Raw genomic sequence first — 15,651 nt, 5'->3', positions numbered from 1 at the left:
AATTTGTTAACTATAATTAACAATAATTATACAACCTTAAAATGATTGTTAGTTTCAGCAGGAAGCACTCCTAAAAGATCTATATATAAACTTATAGTTTTGCTTAGCCGCTCTTTATTCAAAGCACTTATGAAGCTAATTTCTTGGTCATTTGTTTTCAACAACAGCGTGTAACACAGTCGGTAGCCAAGCATAAAACTATAGTCAACTAAGCAAACAGACAGACAGAGGATATGCCAAACACTTGAACGTAGCCACCGAGAACAGGAGTAATCGAAAATGCAATGCGAGGCGAGGCAAGGCGCATGTGCAACCGCAAAGACGCAAGAACAGAATTGTGGTTGTTTGTGCCACGTTAACAAAACTGCCTCCTAACCGAGTAAAGTGCAAGTGTGAGTTTAATGCAATCTGGAAACACCTCGGCTCTTGATTTCCAAACGCAATGATGATCGAAAGATATTACTGGATATTCCTACGACTTTGTAATGCATTGCATTAATTGCTGCCCTTGGCATGATTGTGGTTTGAGAGTTGGTGCCTTTGTAATATGCATAGTAAATTAAAATAATTAGAAATTATTATTGGTCAAGTAGACTCTGCTGAGGAGCTACACTCGCAGTCTGTAACATTCGTTAGTGAATATTAATAAATATTTTATTTTCAAAGTTATTAAGGGTAAAAACTAAAATTAAGAAGGCATATATACACTTTTAAAAGCTATAAATAGTTTTTTACGAACAACAATTATTTAAAATATTAATATAACATATTTAATTTGATTTTCAAAGTTCTTTAAAGATCAATTATTGCTTAGTCTATTGAAGTGATAAACAATAATCCAGTCAAGGCGTAAAGAGGGGTTTTGAAAATATCTCGAGTTAAGAAAGAGTAAAAGTGCTCAAGTGCACTGACTAAACTAGATTCAACATAATAATAATATCTTATATATAATATAATATCTTATATATCTATTATTAATAAATGAATACTAATACATTAACAGATAAACAGCTAACAAAAATTAACACAGCAGCGATTTATTCTTGCTCAATTCCTTACTGTTCAATATAATTGATATATTGTCGAAACACTGGCTAATGTGCAGTGTTTCTGCCGTCTACTACTGCAGTTTGTGAATTAGCAGAGGGACATTTTAGACATTTTAGACATTTTATTGAGTTGTTTAATCACTACTCCCTGCAGGGGTCAGAAGATACATATCCACTCTACGGCTTAAGTCTAGGGACTTCCTTAAAAGTCTGTACAATATTACAAAGACATTGCACATAATATTAAAACAACACAGTGTTGTATATATATAAAAGAAATCTTGAAATAATCATATAACTGTTATAGTAAAAATCGGACACATAGTCTTTCTTATAGTATCTGCGCAACTAATGAATATATCTTGAAATGTAGTTTGCAGTATGCATACGACTGTTTGCAACTGTTCTGACCACTGCGGTTCTCTTCAATTTTAGGGTTGCTTTACATTGTCGTTTCTTGATGGGTAGTTTTCAATGATGAACATTAAATGAAATAAAATATAAATTATTTAATGATATTATTAATTAATAAATGAAATATAAAATCTTTTGTGCTGAAGAAATTAAATTATATGAAACTAAACTAAAATTTTTTATCTATCGTGTAAGTCCCAGATTACAAAAAAATTGACATTAGAAAAAGATTTTTATTATAATAAATATGTTCTTCAAAACCCAGTTATTAAGAAGTATAGATTTTTATCGGTTTCCCTGATGATTTAAATCTTATAATTACTTCATCGAGTCCCGTTCAGTTTTACTTTCTCCAAATATAGTTAATGTCAGCTAAAGGTTTTTAAAAATTGTGTTAGGAGACAAAAAGAAAGATTAAGGGCCTAAGGATTCACTTGGGTTTATTGCGGTATTATAGTACCTTATAAAACGCGAAGAACTTATACCTATATACAACGTTTAATAAACTGGAACTGGAAAGAAAAGGTTCAAGCCAAGAAGTAGTCTGTCATATAACACCATCTTATTATTAACTATGTATTTCTACAAATAACAACTATTAACAACTATTGTCAATCTTTCTAATTCTATATTTTTTCTGTGGACAGATATTATGCGACATTAACGTGTCCCAAATCCTAGAAAGCTGCCCTAACAAAGTTTAACTTTAATCTGTCTTCTGATATCCTAATGATATATAACAGTAGTTTTCAGCTGTTAACGTTAATTTTTTATAGCAGATCTACATTTCTTCTATTGGTTTTTCTAGTTACCAGTAATCTGTCTCAACAAATCTGTTTTCTGCTATACTAATACCATGTTTGGTTGATTTAAATACTTGCTTTTTTATATATTGTTTAACCGTATTCATTTAATATATTAAAAATATTATTATAGTTATAATATAATTATAGATTATATTGAAATCATTGTTGTATTTTATTCTGTATGTACTCTCTTTTTTCTGTCAAAAGCAGTAAACTTGTTCATTTCCACAAGTCTATGAATTTTTCATCTATTAGAAATAATTGGTGTTAACGTTTTTTTGGAAAGGAGTTTATTGCGCTAAACTTTCAATAGATCGAAATAGTATTTTAAGAACACTAGTATTCTTAATTTAGAGTTGTGTCTACAGTGTCATGTTTATTGTATAAGATATTATGATATCTGAAGCTACTATTCTTCGAAGCAGTATCGTATCAGTCTAATGGAACTTAATATTTTTATATCGTGCTTTATAAACATATATTTGAAAATTTTGGGTTGCAGAACCCTTATTGATTAATTTCTTGCTACGCACTTACAATACATTTCCTTTCGTTGCTGCGTCCAAAGCTTTCGCTATTGCTTTATGTTACTAACACCAGATTTCCTCCGTTGCCAACATAAATATTTGCACAAAAAACTATAAATTTTAGCAGAGAGCACACGTTGGCCTGGAGTGGGGCTAGAGAGACGGCGCTTTTGTACATTACATCAAACAAACCCAAAACAAGCACAAAGGATCCTGCGCTGCATAAACATTCTATTTGTTGTAAATGCTTTGCTTACATGCACACCAGACCCAATTGTATGCGTTTGATCACTTTGGTCTCTTCGGATCGTTTGGACGCGTGAATCTTTGGTCTTGCGTTGTCCTTCATGGTCTTCTTGTTTTCTTGTTGTCAGTTGGACTTGCACACATAACACATAATTCTTAGCTATTGGCCTTGAAGTACCTAAATACGTAAAAAGAGGTCATTGTCGCATAATGCTACGAGTGCAGAAAATGATGGCTCGGCATATTGGTGAAGAGCGTTACTTAGCTAAGTAACTCTGCACTTACAACAAATGTTTTCCTGCCTCTTGGCTTGTTTTGCGGATTCAAGCCATGAAAAGGGAAAATCTTGTAATGGTCGTCGTATGCATTGCAATTAGTTATTCAACCAAAGTTGCATGGGATTTTTGTTGCGTGTTCGTTCATGTAACGATTATCGCAGTGTACGTTGCTATTGTTGTTTTTGCTTAAGCTATTATAGGCTAAATTGTTACTATTTTAAGTTAGTTTGCTAGTTTTTCTAGATCTAGGGTAATTGAAATTTGCATTATAAAACCTTATTTATGTATCAGATCAATTGTTGTTGTTGGCGTTGTTCTTTTGCAATTTAATTTAATGGGAGAGGGATTTTAATGCAGATTTCTAAAATTAAAAATATACTGAGATTTCACCTAAGGCACTGGGAATTTGTAAACGACTTTTAGAGACTTTAGAATTTACTTAAAACATTTTTATTTGCTTATTTATTACATGAGTACGTAAAATAAATTACATTATTTATAATTTATTCTATTCTTTATCTTATAATAAACGTCTGAATTAAGTCTTCATTATATGTTAATAAATATAAAAATCATTTAAAAGTTTATTTCTATGAGATAGTAAGAACCTATCTTCTGTAATTTTTATATTATAATTACATTAATTAATCACATTTTCCTAATCTTATGTGATAACTTTTTTATATTATATGTGCAGAAGAAAAAGTTATGTATTTTTTCAAAGCATAATTATAGAGTTTAAGTTAATATTTGAAAATAAGAAGGTAAGAGATTGTTTTTTTGTTGTTTTCTTCATTTTCTTCTTATTCTTCTTCTTCTTCGACTTCTTTTTTCATTTCTTCTTCTTTTTCGTTTGCGTCTTTCTCTTCTTTTCCTGCTTCTTCCTCCTTTTTTCTTCTTCCTCTTGTTCGTTTTCGTCTTTCTCTTCTTAATCGTTTTCCTCTTCCTTATCGTCTTCGTTTTCCTCTTCTTTTTCTTCACCTTATGTTTATTCATCTTTCTCTTCTTCTTCCTCTCCTCGTCGTTAGCACTACAATTTAAGCACAAACTTGAGACTTCTTACAATACTCTTCTGACCCCGCGGTTTCCAGCAACGAGGTGAACACCATGTTTAATGGTGCTTGTAACATGGTTCATATGATTCCACGAGTCTCAATTAAAGTTTTCAAACACGTATTATACATAATTTTATTTTGCAGACTTCAAATCGAATGATAAGTTAAAGGTGTAAAAGGAAGGAAGTACTAAGTTTCTAAATTTGCAAATATTTATCTCCTTTGATAAAGATATTGGAACTTCACTTTTTAAGTGATTAACTGGTTAAACCGACGATCATCTTTTAAATCCAAATATCTATCAGGCAGCTAACAATATTCTGACAATTGATTGCAGAACAGTCTCTTTACTATAAGATTTATTATTTTTTTTTACTTAATTTTTTTTACTTAATTGTATCGTATATTTTTGTAGGGCAAATGTGCCAGCTTACTACTCAATTAGTGGGCTAATTATAAAACTGCATTAATTGCGTTAGTGTAAACGTATGGTAGGGTTTTAATAAAACAAGGAACAACACTACATGAATCCTCATTTTATGGTCACTTAATGGCATTATCTGCAATATTTAACGAAAAATTTATATAATTAATTATATTGAAATGATTTTTGAAGATTTTTAGTAAAATGTTTATATTGTCTTTATTCACCTTTTTACGGTATTAAGAATATTTTTTGATGGCTTTGACGTACTGTCATTGCATTTCGATTTCAACTCGATTTCCATTTCTTTCAACTGTTTTCAACTGACACTTCAGACGTTTCATATGTTTTATTGTTGTTGGTTTTTTTTTCTTCTATTACGCAAAGAAGAGGGAAAGCACAAACAATAATAATAAACAAATCAAAACAAAAACAAAACAGTAGTAACCATTAAATTGCCTTGCAGGCCTTAACAAATGTAAAGGTCTAGGTCGTTAGTTGTACGTTGTTTGTAGGCGCCGCATTATGCCAGCATTTTGCATGCAATAAAAAAAGCACAAAACACAACAACAACAATGGAAATATATTTTTTAATTGTCCACACAGACTAGTCAGTCAGTCGGTGATTTGCCTGTCAGCGAATTTTTTTGACAGCATCGCATGGGTTGGTTGAATTTGCGTGCGTGCCGGTGCCCGTACCTGCCAAGCATAAGAATGCACTTCATTTAATTTAATTACAAAAACAAATTAATTATAAAAAAAGCCAAACAATAACAAAAGTATGTAGTCACAGTGATAGCAGAAATGCTAGCAGTGACAGACCCTCAGTCGTATTGTAATATCATAACTCATTATTCCTTAAATAATTGTTGTGGTTACTTGCGTTTAATTGTTATTCATTCTGGATTAGAAATATAAATAGAAACTTATGATTTTTTTTGCTACGTACCGCGATTTTCTACATATTCTAATTTTGTATTCACCACACTCACCACTACCAAAAGTTTGACGCCAGCGTATGTAAAACTATGAACGTTCGACTCATTATTCGTTAAATAATTGTTGTGGTTACTTGCGCCTAATTGTTATTCATTCTGGATTAGAAATATAAATAGAAACTTACGATTTTTTTCGCTACGTACCGTGATTTTCTACATATTCGAATTTTGTATTCACCACACTCACCACCACCAAAACTTTGACGCCAGCGTTATCAAAACTGTGAACGTAAGTAAGTTCGACTCATTATTTGTTAAATAATTGTTGTTTTAGCTATCTCAACCGCGATTGTCTACTACTTCTAATTTTGTATTCACCACACTCACCACCACCAAAAGTTTGACGTCAGCGTGTATGCAAAACTATGAACGTAAGTAAGTTCGACTGAGCTAAGCGAAGAGTTGAGCTAAAATTAATTTGCCTTTTTAACGTGAAAAATTATATTTTTTCATTTGTGAAATTTGTTTATTGCGATTATTTCGTGATAAATTAAGCGATTCGTTGCTAATATTAAATATTTTTGTATTTCGTAGGCGTCCCGAATTGTGCTAATTGAACTCAATTTGCATGCATTAGAGCGATTACCCAGCTAGGCTACTTGGCTGCTACTTACGGCTGCAGTTAATACTAGTATGAATTATTTATTAGCGTCTCTTCTCACTTATTTGTTCTCCTTGCGATGATTCAGTTTTGGCTTGTTATGCTTACTGCCCCTTATCGACTTACAGATCAGATAGATCAATAATAAATTTAATTGACCAAAAAATTCACTTTTATAATTAAATTGTTAAAGTAAATTAAATTTAGTACGAAACGAAACTTCCGCTTTGTGACATTTCATCAGAAATTTTTATTTGTTTATATGACGGCATAGCTTAACTAGGTTTCACAGTAATATAATGGCATCTAGACGGTGATTGTGCTATCAGGCATCGACTCTAACATATTCGCATCAATATTTCAATGGATTGTCGAATAATCTTTTTTTTTTATTAAGCACGTTATTCATTTCTGTTCTTTTCTTAATGGTCTAGTTAAGCAAATTGACTTATAGTTTAACCGGAAGATGAGAACAATATCAGGTATTGTGAAGGATTTATCTCTACAGTGACTGGTAATTTTGTGTATTTTGGCTCTTGCTCGAGAATCCGATAAATCCGATAATGATAATAAGTTCTTCCCACTTTCGCTTCTTGCTTTTAGCTATCTCAAGCTTGTTTTGTGTGATTTGACTATTTGACTCTTGCTCGAGAATCCGATAAATCCGATAATGATAATGATAATAAACCTCTGGCTTAGGCTAAAATCTCGGAAAAACTCATTGTATGTAAATAACAATCTATGCGTGCCTGTATGTCAAGCAAACAAACTTTGACTTTTTAGCTAGTTCAACTCTTGAAAATATCACCGGTTTTGCACTAGAAGCCTATCCCACTAATCTAAATTTGGCAAACTGATAAAGTGCCACACTCTAGTTAGTCCAACTCTGGAAGATACTCAACCAACCTATATGCATTAGATGCCTATCCAATCAATAGGATAAATAAGCTTACCAAACCAATAATCGCTAATAATGGACATCAAAGATATCTACTGACCTGCAACTGCTATGGAGCACTAGCTACTCCAACTCTGAAAAATACATAATTCTTTACCAATGACCAGTGATGTGCAATGACTTTCATAATAAAAAGTAATTCAACTTACTAAGAATCGTGCTCAATGATGCTCACCGACTGTTAGGCATTGCTTCCAATTACAAAACATCTTCAAAATATGAAACTAATTATATGGCTGCATTCCCAAAACAAATGATTGAATTAATTGTAACTGATTCAACATCTGATCAATGGATCCAAACTGGATAATAGATATATATTGATACTAGTAGACATAAATGCAATGAGAGTTTCTTATCAAAGTCAAGCCCATTCTCTTTACATATAATCAAATAGTTATTTTTAACAATTTTGTATTATAGATAAATGTATAATATAAAGATGTAATTCAAATGAATGATAAAGCTACATATTATTAAATATTTTCTTCATTATTGTTCCTCAAAAATATTTTTCTCTGCACCAATGCATATCTCTGTAGTGTGACCATTTGATTCTGCAAATAGTCTTTTACTGATATATGTTCATCCATTATTAATCGTTCTCTAATTGATGTTCGATGCTTGTTGTGGCAAATAAAAATCCTATCCTGGCCTGTTCTGCTTGCTAGAATTACACTTCGATTATTCCACATTCCCCACTGTTTATGTTTTGCTAATGCAATCGTATAATTTAACGATCATAGCTGCCTTTTTTCCAAGTATAATAATGCAACGCAATCATATATCTTCCAAGCACTCCATACTAAATAATAATAGCCAAGAATTGCAACAGGTTTGCGGGCAGGAATTATGGTTATTGAATCTATTTTTATCCAAACTGTAGCTAACCAAAGGAAAACATGTTGCGACTGCGGCCAAAGAGCTCGCATACCGACATGTGCAGCTGATCTAACTATAGATTTAATTGAAGAGTATAAATAGACAACATCAATTTTGTATTTGAATTTTTCTTTTTTATTTTTTTTTCAGAGTCCCGACATAAAAGTTTTTTTCAATTTGCCGGAGTCATGTGAAAATGCACCTAAGGATGCTGTGGATTTTATAAAGCCCACAGTCGAGAGTCTTCCGTTGGTAGCTTCATTGGATTGTCAAAATTTTCTACCATCTGAAGTAGCTGATTTGCCACATGAAGGCAAGGATGTTTTGAAACGTCTCTTAGAAGTTGATCCAAAACTTCGTTTGCGTTCTGTTTTGGGATTGCAGAAAATCGCTCTTTATCAACATTTCAAAATAAACGCAGAGTATTTATTAAGTGTAAGTATTCCATTCATTCAGATTTGTGATTTACAGTAATATTTAATATTATTTTACTTTAAGGTAAATCCACTTGATATTATGGAAAAGGATAACATTCCAGTATATAAAGGCAACTGTTATGAAGAGACTTCTAGTGCCATAGCAACAAAAGCATTCCAAGATTTTTAAATCTTTGAATCTCATCTCTTTTATTTTTATAGTTTCTTTTTAGCAAACAATAATAGTGAAATAAAGAAAAAAACACCCCGGGATTATATTTTATTTTCTAGAAATTAAAAGTTGAAACAGTTAAGCTATATACTTATATTATATTATATATATATTACATTATATTTGTCAGAATCTGCTATTCAACTCTGTAGACTAAAGCCTTATTGTGAATTAAGTTGGCCTAGGTCTCTGATTGAAAAATGGTTTTCTACCGAAAGAAGCCGCTACTGGCGTGAAATTCCAGTTAACCGTCAGACTAAAGAGCTGGTTCATCCTTACAATTATGGTAAGGTATCCTTCCTCAGCAGAAGGGAGTTGAGGTTGGGTGGAATACCAAGGTCACCACGGACAACGTTATCACCTTAACAAAATGGATCTGTCTGAAGAGATAGATTGTCGATTCTGCTTAGAAACAGGCAAGACTTCCAGTCACATTCCCTTTCAAGACTGAATAAATCGGGCAATCTTGTGTTCATTTTAAATAAGAAAGTTAATTAATTTGAACAGGACCGATTTCGACAATGATACATCCTTTGTAGTCGATTATTGCTTAATAGGTAGGCATACAGAGAGATTAAGAGTTCAAACCGATGAGTTTTACAACCTCTGCAAAGTGGAATAATTATCAATCTCTTATTAATTGTGCAGATATGTAGCACTGAATACCGGCATATTGTGGCAATGCTACTATTCTTGGATAATTCTTTTTTAAGGACCCCGAATAACTATCAGATAATCTTATTGGAAGCCTTGCAAAATTCATAAAAAAAATTAGTTAAAATGATACAGGTAGATGTTTATACAGGAATACACTTATCATATAAAACTCTCTAAAAATAATAAACAAAAATTACTAGCTAGACGGATTGGAATAGCAAAGAAAAGACAAGAACAAAATTTTATTTAATTTATTGAAACTTGGCTGACCATACAACGTTGTTTTGAGTATTGCCAAGTATTCATCAGCAGTGGTCTTAGAAAATATTCGAATTTCGTAATAAGTTCGTATATAATTTCTTTGGATAGCAAGTGCCAGGCTTAGAACTGGTGCCTGTCAAAAAGACTGTACAAACTTTCAATGCTCAAGTTCCAGGTTATTTGTCACTTTTTATTTAATTAATGACACTAGCTTTAGTGACTAAAATAAGAGCATTATGGCGGTTTACTTGAAGTCTGTCACATACACGCCGCCAAACTTAAACTCACAATTAAGAGCACAATATAAAAATTATCTACATTTATTAAAATAATTAAATAGTATATTTATACATCCCTTTGCAATTAAATTGCAGTACTGTCACTTCACTCATGCATGCAATAGTGCTCAACATATGTTGATAAAAATACACCACAACAAATTGGTATAAATATACATAACTACATAGAATTTTTGAAGAGTTTGTTAATCTTTGATAAATAAAAAACTATTTAAACCATTAGTCATCACTCGTATTATGTTATTTTTATGGCCGTGTGCGAGTTGGAGTAAATTGATAGTAAATTGGGGGAAATAATAAATTATGTCGATATGGCAGCGAATGTTGGTATTAACCAGAATTTCAAATCGGATAAATTAGATAAAACTTAGGTTAATTAGGTGTTACCATTGTGAAAAGATGTTTATATGTTATAAGATGTTTATAAATAAATAAATAAATTTGAAAACTTTTAACTAAAAATAATAAATAATTGCAATAAATAAATAAATATTTACAAAAGTGCAGTGCAAAAAATCGCTAGGAAACTTCAATTTACTTTATCTCAATTTACTCGACCTCGCACATTGCTTTAGTTGAAATTTTATTCGAGTTTTTCCAGAGTTTCTGAAGCATTACTATTAAGACCGACAGTTTCTTATCAGCTTGCATGATTTTTCAATGTAAATAACTTCAATTAAAATACATTGCATACTTTTTGGCGCACATTGCAAACAAATTTATTTATCGGTAAATTGTCATCTTCTTTACAAACATGGGCAAAAACAGTTCCTTTAAATTAAAAAACTTAAAGGAAAAATATACTTTTTTTGATCAGTATATTAAAATAATTAAATTTTATAAAGTTTTAACTTTATTTTAATCAAGTAAATTTCTTTCTATATGCTTAAAAAATGCAAATAATTGCAAAATAACTTAACCAGTTGCTATCAAATCAGCTGACCGTTTTCATATGTTCACTGTTTTCGCGCCAAAAGTTAATTTATTATTTCTATTATTATTCCTCCTTTCGCCGTTGTTGCTTTAACAGCTGAGCAGCAGCAGTTGAGTTCCGCGTACTCGCATTGCTTATGTCTGACATTTGCCTCTTCTCTCAATTCTCTCCATCCTTGACGATACTTTCCTTCCTTTTTGTTGCAGTGAAAAATTTTACTTTTAGTCATGAAATTTGTGGCTGAGCCTTTGAAAATTAAAATGCCATAGGTGAAAGTAAATAAAAGCATTAAATTATTTATTAAATATAAAGAAAACGAGGTGCTTTCATAAATAAATTAAAAATAGTGAACGAATTTAATGAATATTGCAACCGAATTGGCATTAAATAAAAGGACAATGGAGCAGTTGAAAATTTAATATTTCACACACACATATACACAAACAAACACATATTCACACACACACGCGAACGGGGGGAAAATTGAAAGCAATATTTTGTAGAAAAAATGCATAGTTAAATATGCAAATATTTTATTTATTTAAACAAAATAAGTGTGTGCAATGCATAATAGGGAATTTTCACGCGGCAGTAGAGCAAAAATCTGTAGGATTCATCAAATTTTAAGCACCCAAAACCCACCACCAGCCAAAGCGTTTTTTTCATGTAGTTAGAGCAGCAGCCCCACCCGCTGACAAACCGCGCTACCCACGTTGGCGTGCTGGAAAAATGGCAGTGGAGCACAACTTCATAGGCACTTGGGAGGTAAGTAATATTTTATTTATAAATATTTCATTCAATCTTTTATTAAAAAATTGTTATCTTCTCTTCTTCTTACTCAAGATTGTGTCCTGCACTTTTGAGGGCAAAACAGAAATTTCTGGATTAGAGGGGTAAGTGTTAAGTGTAAGATTTTACTTTAAGAAAATATTAAATTCCTCTTTTTTTTTTTTGATATGTTATAGTATAAAATTTCGTTTGGATGATACGAGCGATATAACTTGGTACAATGACTTGGTTAGTCCCCTTCCTGAATCAAAAGACTGTGGCACCTGCTGCGATTCAGCTAGTGTCTTATTTAGTTGTGAGACATACGATGTTAACGATACCAATCCACGTTTAGTATTCGGAGCATTTGCTGGACATAGCATAGAATTTAGAGTAAGCGCTTGAAGTAATGCCCTTTGAGCTTAAAATAATTGCTTGGATTATGTTTTCTTAGACAAATACCTTAACACCGACTGATATCTTAGTTTTGGATTGTGAGAATTGGTATGCTTTGGAGTGTAAGCGTCTGAAGGAGAGTCAAGCAGCTGGTCAGGAAAAGGAATTTTCATTTGCTGAAGCTTTAAGTGAAACATATTTCAGTGATGTGGTCATAAAAAGCTCAAATAATTTGGAAGTAAGCAAATAATTAAAAATTATCAAATTTATTTCCTTTAAATTTTTTCTTAATTTATATTAATTTTTTATAGATTTAAATTGAGTTTTCAAGGAACGCTTTATGTTTTTATTGCACTGATTAAAAAGGTTTTTATTTCTATAATTTTTATTCAATACAGTAATCCCCCCTATAACGCTTTCATATTACGCGATATCAATGCATACTCCCATATAACGTGGGAATTTGGACAGTTCATAATAAGCTTCGCATACCTTTGCACGTGTTGATACGGGGTATACGGGAATATCCCTATAACAAGTTTTCCTATAACGCGGAACTAATCTACGGCGTTATAGGGGGGCTTACTGTCTTTTGTTATTATTTTATAATTTAAACTAAATGAATTTAAAAACAATTTACATAAAATATTATTTTGTTTTAGATTTTTATTTTATAATGTTATGTTTTAAGAAGACAACTTTTAATATCTTTATATTAAATGAATTCGAACTTAATGTATACATATTCTCTAGAAAATTAGATCTCAACTTCTTCCTCCGACTGCCAAACCGCTGCAGTGTTTTTCAGGCAAAAGTAGTCGCAATCCATTATGCAGTACAATGGGTTCTATGCAATCAAATACCTGATGGTTCTATTTCAATATTCTCGGATAGCCAAGTTGTCATTAAATCAATCATACGCATTTTAGCCAAATCAAATATTACTCAAAATTGTCGAGCTTCCCTCAATGACATAGCTAGGCGTATCGTGATCCAACTCATATAGGTTCCGGAACATAGGGACATCTCGCGCAACTGCAGCTTCCCAAGTCAGACGCTCTTCTCCCTGACATTTACTTCTCAGAAATAGGCGTTTCACTTGCTACAGTTAAAATGGCAATAAAACAAAATACCTGAGCATTGCCAAGCATCAATGAACAGCATTGTCAGACATCAAGGTTGATTTAGTCTAACTTGATTAAAAAACGCACTAGTCAGCTACTTCAACTAAGGCGGAACCTGCTCAGCACAACGGCATCTGTGGTGACCTGTTACTGCGATATAGGAAGACATGCTGTGATACTGGGTCTACCCTATAATGATTTTTGTCACATCTGTGGCTCTGAGAGTCAGGAGAAGACCGTGCTCCATCTCATGTGTTAGTACCCTTCTTTAGTTAGGAGAAGATTAAAAATCTTCGAAGCCTGTTTTATTATCGACCTGACCGAACTGTTATCCTGTAATATTAGGGCCAAATTTATAGAACTGTTAGGTTGGCTTTCCTTTACCTAATGGGGGAGTCGTTAATTTTTCTCGGCACAATGGTTCCATAATATGCCATTATATGAGTTCAAGTAAGTTTTTTGGAAACAAGGCCACCACTTCAACCTACCTAATGTGTATATCGACCTGATATTATTTATATAGTTCTATCTAAGAGTTGATAATTATGCATTTTATAATAGTCAATATAAAATTGTTAGTGTCTAGTCTTTTTTTAACTTCCTTTTTTCTCTTCACAGTATCACGTACACTCCGCTGTGTTACGGCTCAATGGCTTCGATTGCAGTATGTGCGTCCTATCAAATGCGAGCATAATACAAACTAGTTGCAAACAGCATGAAACATTGCAAAGACAACAAACGCAGGAGCAACTTATGCCAACACACAATATAGAACAGAAATATAAGGAAAGCACAAGTGGTTCCACAACATCGAATCCAATTAAAATATCCGTAACAATACCGATGCCAACAACAGTTGGTGCAGCCTCTGAAGAAAATCAAAAATCACTACCTCGACTAAATCTATCACCAATCTATTTGCAACCGCCAACCGAATACCCTGGTCTCAATATAACTGCAGTTAGTGGCTTAAGCGCACATCGTAGTTCTAACCTTTCAAACTCCTTCAATTGTCTAAGCACAAATTACATGTACAATAGTAATGGCAGCACAACATTATTTGGTCATGAAACTGGTACAGGTATGAGACGATTCAATCAAACTTCCCACTCTGATTCACACTTGGAGACACAAGCGCATTCCAAAAACATTTTCAATTTCAACCACGACTTCATGCTGCAACCGCAAGAAACCACTACAGTCTGCAATACTAGACGACCACCTTTATCACCATACCGGGCACGTAGCCCTTCACCATTTCCAAGTTCAATGGATACACCGCCTTCATCACCACTTACACCAGTCGGTGTGCTTTATAATTTACCTTCTTTTCTTCTCACGCCAATTTTACACTGGCTTTATACCGAATCATTGTTGCCAGAGATGGATGAGGATGTTTGCGAGAAATTAATCAATTTTGCTGAAACTCAACCTTCGCTAACAAAAATGGTAGAACCCACAAGGAAATATCTCAAATTGATAAGGCTCAAGAAATGTGAGTAATACTAGTTATACAGGGTGATGTAAATGTTTGGATAATAAATGTTTTTATTACAGTTGTTATTAATATTATAATGGACTTGCATGGTATTTTAAATCGCATTATACAAACAATTAATCCCGTCACCATATCAAATGAACCCGCCACGTTATATGCGACCTTTCAGGATTGTTTAAGAGAATGTGCAATTGGTAAGCAAAATTATTTAAGTACAAATCTGCTAAAATCTGATTTGTTTAACTCTTCCAGGATGTGCCAAAGTTTTGCAGTTTTGCAATATATTCATAAAGGATGCCGCTGATATATCCAGATATCAGAAGAATGAGATTATTAAATATATACGCACACGTATACCTATTTTTATGTCTCAAGTTCAGCAATTACTTAGAAATATTTTAAATGTTTTTATTAGTTTAACTGCTGAGGAAAAAGCGGATTTAGTCAACTATTTAGTACCTGAAGTAAGTAAAAAGAAGTTCTAATTAAAGCTTAACACTTATCCTTAATAATATATATATTTTTTAGATTGAAACCACATTATTAAGTTTAACTAATGTGATAGAGGAAATCAAAAACTCTCTTGAAAAAATGTGCAAAGTAAGTAAACTACGAATTTTATATACAATATGTTAGATAGGTCTATCTCATAATTCTGTTTGGCTTCTTCACTATTCTGTTTTAAGGACTTAAAATGCTCACATTTAGATTTATCGAAAAAGCAAAAAACGGATGAAGTCGTAGCTATGCAAATACAAAATAATACATTTATAACCGCCAGTAGTACTTTAGATGAGAATAGTGTCACGAATTTGTTTAGTCAGCCAC

General features: G+C 32.4%; 2 protein-coding genes across 3 annotated transcripts in view; both read left to right on the top strand.

Moving 5' to 3' along the window:
* The window catches only part of LOC119671380 (serine/threonine-protein kinase S6KL-like), a 93,627-nt gene extending 84,727 nt beyond the window's left edge, over window positions 1-8,900 (top strand). For both annotated transcript variants that reach the window (XM_038081986.1, XM_038081985.1), the window contains exons 8-9: window positions 8,389-8,673; window positions 8,737-8,900. In XM_038081986.1, the coding sequence (XP_037937914.1) occupies window positions 8,389-8,673; window positions 8,737-8,844 (393 nt within the window). In that variant the 3' untranslated portion in view covers window positions 8,845-8,900. The remainder of the gene's footprint in view (window positions 1-8,388; window positions 8,674-8,736) is intronic.
* A 2,211-nt stretch (window positions 8,901-11,111) lies between these two features.
* LOC119667071 overlaps window positions 11,112-15,651 on the top strand; it is a 7,983-nt gene continuing 3,443 nt past the window's right edge. The window contains exons 1-9 of the mRNA XM_038076356.1: window positions 11,112-11,802; window positions 11,881-11,930; window positions 12,003-12,198; window positions 12,260-12,439; window positions 13,944-14,820; window positions 14,883-15,017; window positions 15,076-15,287; window positions 15,352-15,423; window positions 15,510-15,646. Coding sequence (XP_037932284.1) covers window positions 11,767-11,802; window positions 11,881-11,930; window positions 12,003-12,198; window positions 12,260-12,439; window positions 13,944-14,820; window positions 14,883-15,017; window positions 15,076-15,287; window positions 15,352-15,423; window positions 15,510-15,646 — 1,895 coding nt within the window. The 5' untranslated portion in view covers window positions 11,112-11,766. The remainder of the gene's footprint in view (window positions 11,803-11,880; window positions 11,931-12,002; window positions 12,199-12,259; window positions 12,440-13,943; window positions 14,821-14,882; window positions 15,018-15,075; window positions 15,288-15,351; window positions 15,424-15,509; window positions 15,647-15,651) is intronic.

Source organism: Teleopsis dalmanni, chromosome 1, assembly GCF_002237135.1.
Source record: "Teleopsis dalmanni isolate 2A chromosome 1, ASM223713v2, whole genome shotgun sequence".
In the NCBI taxonomy this organism is placed as follows: domain Eukaryota; kingdom Metazoa; phylum Arthropoda; class Insecta; order Diptera; family Diopsidae; genus Teleopsis; species Teleopsis dalmanni.
This window is presented reverse-complemented; position numbering and strand designations above follow the sequence as displayed.